The sequence below is a fragment of the Convolutriloba macropyga genome, chromosome 6 (assembly GCF_964194025.1).
Source record: "Convolutriloba macropyga chromosome 6, txConMacr16.3, whole genome shotgun sequence".
Classification (NCBI taxonomy): domain Eukaryota; kingdom Metazoa; phylum Xenacoelomorpha; order Acoela; family Convolutidae; genus Convolutriloba; species Convolutriloba macropyga.
Window position 1 is genome coordinate 4,902,885 of NC_134473.1, and position 9,187 is coordinate 4,912,071.

The 9,187-nt window shown below is 36.8% G+C and overlaps 1 protein-coding gene across 1 annotated transcript in view; it reads left to right on the forward strand.

Moving 5' to 3' along the window:
- LOC142341442 (uncharacterized) overlaps window positions 1–1,853 on the forward strand; it is a 57,798-nt gene extending 55,945 nt beyond the window's left edge. Inside the window, exon 7 of the mRNA XM_075392384.1 lies at window positions 540–1,853. Within this exon, the coding sequence (XP_075248499.1) occupies window positions 540–1,267 (728 nt within the window). The 3' untranslated portion in view covers window positions 1,268–1,853. The remainder of the gene's footprint in view (window positions 1–539) is intronic.
- The last annotated feature ends 7,334 nt before the right edge of the window (window positions 1,854–9,187 follow it).

The window sequence follows — 9,187 nt, forward strand, 5'->3', positions numbered from 1 at the left end:
AATTATACCATAATGGGGGGGGGCTATGATTTCTTGGGGGGGAGGGGGCTATATTGGGAAAGACCCGGAATTTTAGCTAAAAAATTAGCCGCAGAGCGAGAGTAGTAATTGCGTTTCTTATGATTTTTGTGTTCGGCAACGGCTGTGCTTAGTATTTACTGGGTTCGCAACTATTGCCTAATACTGAAATTTCATTGCTAGCAGTGCTGTTAAATTTTAAGAGAAGAAAGGGATCTTTTCCGTGTGCCCCCCCCCCCCCCCCAGTACGTTAAACGCCCGCCAGTTACAGAGCTCGTGCCATTACATAGTAAATCATTATGTAAAAATATGACACGTGCGTCCGAGGGGCGCAAATTATATGCGACCTCTAACTCTAACCGGGGGGGGGGGGGGGTATTGGGATTTGTGAGCGTATTGGGATTTGTGACGTTACGAATAAGTTTTGATCAAATTTAAAACAGGTTTAATAAATTCACCAATGACTTGAAACGAAGCTATATGAATTCCCTATCCGCTGAGTCACCGTAAGCTTATTTTAGATTCCTCTGCGGAAAACGGGGCTCAAAATTCCGACAATGCAAATGTGTCGAGTCCATCCCGCAATAGCACCGAAAGTTGCATCCAAACCAATAGAAGTACTGCTACCACCACCACCCCTCCTTCAGCCAGTGATTCGGCAATGTCATCTGAGGAACAGAATTCGCAGCCAGACCAAACTACCCTAAAATCCTCTCCCGCAATCGAATCGACTTGCCCCACCAGTACCAACTTTGAAAACGATTCCGCAAAGATGTCAGGCAAAGATGACGTTGAACCCCGTACTACAGAATCCAAAGACAATGATAGGGACTCCAAAACGTCAAAGGTATGTTCCAGTGATACCTCAGCTCCAACAACGTCTCCTAACGCGGCTAAAGAGACACCGGTTGTCACAGATACGAAAGACTCAGCAAAGACGTCTGATAATAGTGTGAAAACTGAGAGTGCAATCACAGCCTGTACGACGTACAAAGTTTCCGCCCCAAAGCCAAAAGGTCCACCCTCGCCTGGTCAAAAAAGAGCGGGAGATTCCAGTTCGGAACACGATGAAAGTTTCTCGACTGAACACGAGAACTCGGATCCTATCAATTGCGACTTGATTGACTTGCAAAGCGCCCATGTTACCGGCTGCAATATTCAGACTACTCTAGTTCTGGAGATATCCGACAACAAGCAAGAAAAAATTGAACCCAGTCCGATTATGACTCCAAAAGTGACGACCCTTTAGAGTTTTGCTTCCTGTTTTAATCGATATATATCTTCGTGACCAAGTTTACGGCTGCCTTTTATCTGTGTTCTTTGGGCGACGCAGATATTAGGGCAAGCTCTTAACGAGCCGGATCAGTAATAAGAGAACAAACTTGGGCATTGCCCGGTTCTTATCGCTTGATCGAATTCGAGTGAAGGTTTTAGTGACCTCCGAATTTTGCAATTTTGAATGGATTGTCATACCTCAACGTTTGCTTTGTGTCACAAGCTTAATTAACGTTTTGGCAAATTTGTGGAAGATTTTAAGTGAACCTCAAAATGTCTTTGTCTAATTTTTATTAATATATTTGCAATTATGCTGTTTTTGTTGTTCTTTTGAACGACCTTGTCGACGTTTCACCATTTTGACCTCTTGTGGCGCTTGTGCGTTTGTGCATTTCTGTGAGCAGTCTTTTATCGTAGCTTATAGTTTTAATATTGAGTAGAGTCTATATTTAATTTAGAAATCATTTTCCATCTATTCTTATAATGTAAACTATCTATTTGCTGGTCAAACCAGCCCTTTCAATGCTGGTCCACGGATCAATTTGGGTTGAGTGTGTATGTGTTCGGAGACTTCCTCTTTGTCTTCGAAAACTTGAATTTTGGATTGGTTAAAAAGTTTAATTCGGACTGTCAAAAGGTTTCTAAGTTCAGATTATTCTTGTTCTAGGGTCAACTTTCAAGTACTTTTTTTGAAGCTAAAAGCGTACGAAATCAGTTGCGAACTCAGTTATGGAATTTTAAACATTACTTTGAGGATAAATATAAGTAGTGACATAGATTTTTTGGATCTTAGCCTTTTTGCCCCCCCCCCCCCAAAAAAAAATTACTGGGTGCATATCATTTGCTTCCCCCAAAGTGCACGTGGCAAATTTCTTACAGATTTACTATTTAACTATGTAATGGCACGTGCTCTGCAACTGGGGTTGCATAGCATGCTTGTTGGGGGCGGGGAATCACAAATAAAAAAATAGAAAAGATCCAATTTTCTAACCTGAAATTTGGTTAATTTTTGCTGAATCATAAAATTGTTGAGCAATTTGATCGAAGTGCGCACCTTTCAAATGATCTAATGGACCAAGCTGAAAGACCTCTTTTAATTCTATTTCTGGCAATTGTTCCTTGACTACTTCTACTTTTATGCAACTTCATATTTATGTATGTGTACAGTTTCTGATGAGCGTCTTTTACTAACTACAACTTGTCAAGTTTTGTGATTGATTCCTGTATTTTATTACGAGATTCTGTTGACCAATCAAATCTCTCCATGCAGTTTTGACATTTATCTCCACCAATCACGGAGCAGTATCCTGTTTAGATTAGTTTCTTCCTTTTAAGGTAATAAAATTACATCTCTCAATGGCCGACTGAGGCCTGTGAGCGAGCGCTGTTCCCCTGCCTTACGAAGAGAGGGTATAAGGACAAAATGTCCAATGCCAAATTACCCAATGTGCTAAAATACCCAAGGTTATCAAAGAGACTATTTAGCATGATAATGCCTAAGTAGCATAATTTAAAATAGAACAAAGTATGTTTACCAAGTTTTAAGTTGAAGACTAGTTCATTGCCTGAGGGGCCATAGGACTTAATATGCCACTATCAGAAACAATCATGAGATCAACTTAACGCGTAAGTATGATGAAACATGCTTTTAGTATCATTGCTAATTTTAAATCGGACTATTGAACGTAAAGAGCATCAATTTCATGCAATGACCTTGGGCATTTTCATTCAAAAATTGAGTATTTTGGCATTGGGTAAAATGCCCTGTAACCCGAAGTGCGAGATACACGCGAATAATTGGGTGATTATTCTCAATTGCGCGAGTGAGAGAAATTTTATTTTGTTAACGAATTTAATAAAGATCCAGTCTATGACGCACCGATTGATGATTGTATTTTGTGTGACTATTCTGCGTTCTAGTGTCTTCCTTACCTCTCAATGATGGACGTTTGTGATCAAGTGTGAATTCAATTTTGTACTTTTCAATCATTTTTTAACTACAGCTTTTTTTATTCAAAAACCAACATAAGTTTAATAGAGTATGTACGCCAAATTGACATTAGTCATATTGGTCTTCGGGAAATTTTTTGTCGGCTTTAGAAATTTATTGGTGACAGCGCGCTTCGCAATGTGGACAATCATCTTGAAACGCACTGTTTAAGTTACCCATCTAGTTTAATTTCCTAGCTAGGTTTTCTGAATTTTAAAAAAATGTATTTTGCTCATAGTGATGATAAGAGTTACAGTTTTAATTAACAATTTAGACTTAACAGTTTGATGGCAATTTATGAAGACAACGACCATTTTTTATGACATAACCCTGCCATGAAGAGATTCATGTTTGTAATAAATAGCCGGGAAGCGTTAGCGGCTATTCTTGGGGACATCATGTTTTTAATTGCTCTCAAACGAAGTTTGTAGCAATTATATTAGTCCTGTCGGTCTTTTTTTAATGCGATTTTTCGCTTGACCTATTTTGACTCTGACACTTTTGACTTTTCGTCCTAAAAAACGGGATACACAGGTAGCGCCCAGCGGGCTTTAATTGCAAGTGCGCTAAGAGCCGTTGAGCTCTGTTTCAGCTCAAACTGTTTTGAAGACTTATACTTATGGTGTGAAGGGAGGTTCTTAGAGGTTGAAGACACCACCACTGTTGACCCCCCCCCCCCCCACTATTGCCCCACCCCGACACCACACCGCTGTGTTGCCGCCCACCCCACTGTTGCCCACCCACCTCTCCCCACCCTCACCATCAGCCCACTGGTGCACCCCCACCCCTCGCCCGTGGCTACTGACGAATAACCGATCGCTAAAAACACGCAATTTTGTACTAATTTTTACAATTTTTTTCAAGCTTTTTGCAATTTTGTCGTTTTTGAGTTTTTCAGCCCTAGGTATCAAGGAACCTCTTCTAGGGTATTATAATAGATGACTGCATAGTTTTTAGCGGTAGTGGAACGGTGTCAACATTTAAACATCACAAATTTTAGCATTTTTTTTGATAAAACGTGGAACTTTTTTCAAATTTTTGAAAGTTATTTTTTCACTATTCGCGTCTTTCCAGACGGAGTGGCCAGAAAACATCTTGGGTTTCACAATAAATTACGGAAAATTTCTATTTGCCTTGGGATATCTTTCAATTTTTTAATATCAGAAATTTTAGCAATTTTTTTGATAAAACTTGCTTTTCCAAGTTTTTGAAAATTTGTCGGTTTTTAGGTTTCTCCAGCCTCAAGAGACGAGGAACCTCCTCTATGGTTTGACAATAAGTTACTGTTTAGTTTCTAAATGTAATTGAATGATTTTTCAAAATTTTAGGACCACGAATTTTCTTTTTTACAAAACTTGCATTTTCAATTTTTTTTTGACATTGTCCTTACCCAATTTATGGAAAATGTTTTTGGCGATGGATTAATTTTCAAATTTTATTATCACAAATTGTAGCAGGTTTTTTTGCAACTTGCAAATTTTAGCAGGTTTTTTTCAAGTGTTTGGAAATTTGTCATTTTTTAAGTTTCTCCAGCCTCAAGAGCCACATAACCTCCTCTAGGGTTCGATTAAAGACTTCTGCATAGCTTCTAGATGTAATGGAATGTTTTCAAGATATTTATATGGGCAATTTTTTAAAAAAATATTTGCAAAATTTTAAATCTTTTTTCAATTCTATATCTTTTTTTCCGACACCACTGACCTATGCACCTCTTCCAAGGTTTGATGATAAGCTGTCGCATATTTTTAAGAGTCAAGAGAATGGTTTTCAATATTTTAATGACTTCAGCTTTAGCAATTTTTTGATAATTTTTGAAAATTGTTATGTACCAAGTTTATGGATCTTTGAGCCAGTGAAACTATTTAAAGCTTGAAATAGGGTTACTGGATAGTCACTTGAGACAATCAAATGGTTTTGAAGATTTTAATATCTTGATTTTTAGCGAGATTTTGTTAAAATTTGCTACGGTTTTCAAAGTTTTTTATTTTATGAGTTACGGGCCAACGAAGCTTTTCAAGTCTTGCAGATGGATTGCTTGACATAACCCCAGAGACAGTAGTTTTGTACTGTAGATATCAGTTTGTTTGATCTGAAAAGGTGCAGAGTCGAATCAAGCTAAAGCTAGCCTCACTAAGCCTTGGCTGGCTACTGACGAGGCCAACCGCTCGCCGGTCGTTTGAGAGCAATTCGCCCGAACTTAGTAGGTTATATTTTTTTAGTTTGTCGTCTCCATCGATGATTCTTGCGACCATTGAGTTTTTCAATTTCGGTAACTTCTACTGCTCTGCAGTTAAAATTTGTGTGCGTGGCGTCAATTGTTCTGCTCTTAGGTCAATTGCGTGACTTACCTCACTTAGAAAATGATTTCTGAACTCACTTAATGAACATTAATTTTTAAGACAATTTACTAGTTAGATCAATAGTGTGCATCTAAGTAGTGCCAAACTTATATGCCGTAATTCTTTAGTTTTTGATTTCGAATATTAATTTTGAAAAAGCTCTATTAGGGCTTTTCCTTTAAGAGCGAATTTGTCTCATAAAAGTGACAGTCCAAATCTAACCCACAAAAGTCTAGTGACCTATTAAAGGTTTCGTGATTAATCTATCTTATTTCTTTAATTGTTTCAATTCATGGAAGTCCGCAAGCGTCTATTGGGGCTACTTTTCGGCAATCTGTGGGCTATGATAATTCAACAGTCGCATATAGGTTTATCGGCTGTACGTAAAAGACTGTGATTCGGTTTGGAACTGTTTATTTCCTCATTTATAGTTATGTGAAATATCTTTTAATATGAACATAATTTTTGCCCTTGTTTTCTTGTGTGAACAAACTAATATTTGCTCTCGAACGAAGTTTACTTTATTCATTTACTTTATTCTGCAAAAATTTTTTATCGGAAGCGATATGAGTTGGGTAGTATTCAGTTGTTGTATCTACGCAAATAGCAGGCAACTCTGAAATTCGATGAGCCAGGAAAAATTGGAGAGTTTGTTGATTAATAGCTGCCCTCCCTTATCTTCTTAGACGGCTATTATATCGCCCCTATTTTCTACTACAATTCAAAGAATTTGAATTGTTTTGGTGTTTTCTTTGTAAATTACTCTTGAATGAAGTTCCTAGCAGTTATTGTAAACGCGTTGGTCTTTTTTGTGCAATTTTTTCGCTGGACTATTTTGTGCTTTTCTAACATTCTTTGACTTCTCAAGTGACTTTGTCACGCTTTTGTTCTTCATTTTTGTTTGATCTTTATTGCTCTTACTCCGAAGTAAAACTTGTTGCTAAAATAAAATCAATTGCAGCATAGTAAGAAGGGCCTGGTAGGCGAGTGGGCAGTGCTTGTGGTCAAGGAGCAGGGGTCACTAGTTGGAGTCCTGCCGTAGTAAATATTTTGCACCCATAAAGAAAAATGTGTCTAGGCTACAGCCCCTGAATTAAATTGCCTAGACTGTCGTTCAAGAGCAATTCTTCCGTCATTAGTCGGTTTATGTTTTTAAGATATTTTCACAGCTTTCGATTTTTGAAATCAAATTGGAGAAGTGATTTTGATTTCGCCAAAAGAGGAAAATGAGAGGTTTTGCGGCGTTTATTTTTTTACTCAAATTCTAAAGGAGTTAAAAAACTGTATTTGAACGAAAATTCTGTGGTTTTTTTTTCAAATGCGGAAATTTGACTTTGTTTGGTAATTTTTCTTCCATTTTTAGATTGTAATTTTTTTCTGATTGGTTTTCACAATCCATTTTTGTCCGTTCTTGGGTTATTATTTTAATTGATCAATAAAAATTCTTCTGTTATGTTTTTTACTTCGTCAAAAATTTGTTTAGATTTACCTCATTTTACCGCCATTTCGACATTTTGCATGAAATGTTCTTCACTTTTGAAGAGCAGTTGCCTTCCTCGCCGATTCTTCTCAAAGTACTTATAAGCAGCAGTTGCTCAGCAGTTTAATCTAAAATGAACACATTTAATATCGAATACGAAATCAAAATGGAAACGGGATAAACCCCAGTTTTACAATTTTATAGGCCCGCGAACTAGTTAACATCTTATTTGAAATCTGTTATTCTTTTTGCATTAATGCTTGCACATGTATACTTCCGTTGAGAAACAATTATGCCTAACTACGAAATAAATCAAATTAATTTGCACTTTCGGGAGTGTTTTAGTACAACAAACTAATTTGAATTCATTTCGTAGTTACACATACTGTTTTCTCAACGGAAGTATACAGGTGCAAGTATTAATTCAAAAAGAAGAGATTTTAAATAAGATGTTAACGATTTCGTATTTGATATTAACTGTGTTCATTTTTAGATTAAATCGAATTAAAAACACCGAATTTTTGTTCGAATACAGTTATTTAACTCCACTTTAGAATTTGAGTAAAAAAATTTCACGCTGCAAAACCACTCCCCTTTTTCTCTCAATTTTCCTTTTTTGGTGAGATCAAAATCACTTCTCCAATCTGACTTCCAAATTCAAAAGGTGAGAACAGATCTTAAAATTATAAACCGACTAATGACGGAAGAATTGCTCTTGAACGACAAGCTAGGCAATTTAATTCAGGTGCTGTAGCCTAAATAAGTTTTCTTCAAGGGTGCAGAAGTACTATACTACGCAAAACACACACGGCAGACATAAGGCAAAACATACACGGCAGACAACGGAGAATAGCCACCAGTGATTCCCAAAACACCGATTGATATGGAAGGAACAGAAAACCAGTAAAAATTGATTGTTGTACTAAAACACTTTCGAAAGTGCAATCAATTTTTACTTTTTTTTCTGTTCTTTCCATATCAATAGGTGTTTTGGGAATCACTCGTGGCTATTTGCCGCTGTCTGCCGTGTATTTTTTGCCTTGATTACTCCTATAGCGATTGAAAATTTATACGGAAACTTTCTAAGGCAAAGCCTTTATTGGTAACTTTTTTTGCTTTCTTTCAATGCAAGTTTTTTTTTTGCTCTCGATCGATTTTCGAACCAATTATTCTAGCATGTGTAGTATGTAAGATTTTCTCTTTTTCGTTCCCAGAAAGATGTAATAAACTTGTAGAGACAGAGAGCTTTAAATGGTTGTTTAGTTTTCTTAGAGCCTTCGTTGGCTTCAAGTGTACTAAAGGGGGAGATTGATGTATTGGAACACAGAAATGCTCTAGCTTTTTCTACTTTCTACTTTTCTCTTCATCTACTTTCCTCTTGACTACTTCTATAAAAGGGGGGCTCTAGAGAGTGTTGATACCCATCTCCTCGTCGAAATCTGTGTAAGGGTAAACTTACGGTGTAAAAGGAAATTTTGGGCAATTTTAAGCATAAATTCATATATATTCATGGTATTAAGGGCAGTGCTTGGAAATTCGGAGCCCAACCCCTCGCCTGTCTTTTGAGAGCCATCCGCCCGAGGTTATTCGGTTCTGTAATTATTTTGGTGACTAAATGTTGGAAACAGAAGAATAAATTACAAAATTATAATTAGACTAGCTGATTTTGTCAAAAAGAAGTTTAAGTCATTAAATGTTTATCTCCGTTCCGTTAAAACTTTTAAGAAGTTTTGACTAAAATTCAGCTTTACCACCACAAAGGTTTAGCAAATTCAGTGGTAAGTGGAACAAAGTCTTAAACGGTCACTTTATAAAGAAAACCAGAGTGACGAATATGCCAAACCTAGTTTTTAGTCTGAATTAAGCATAACAACGAAAATCACTTATAACTTCATATCTATCTCTTAAGCATTTGCTTTTTTTGAAAAAAAAAAATCGACTGTTTCAGTCTGAAATGTTATAAAAAGAGCATTTTGTTCTACCTCCGCAATGTTCAGATCGAACTTGCTTGGTTTTAAATGTAAGTCTTCAACTTCATTTCTTCAACCAGTTAAGAGAGATGTGTCCTTTGACAACGGAGTTATC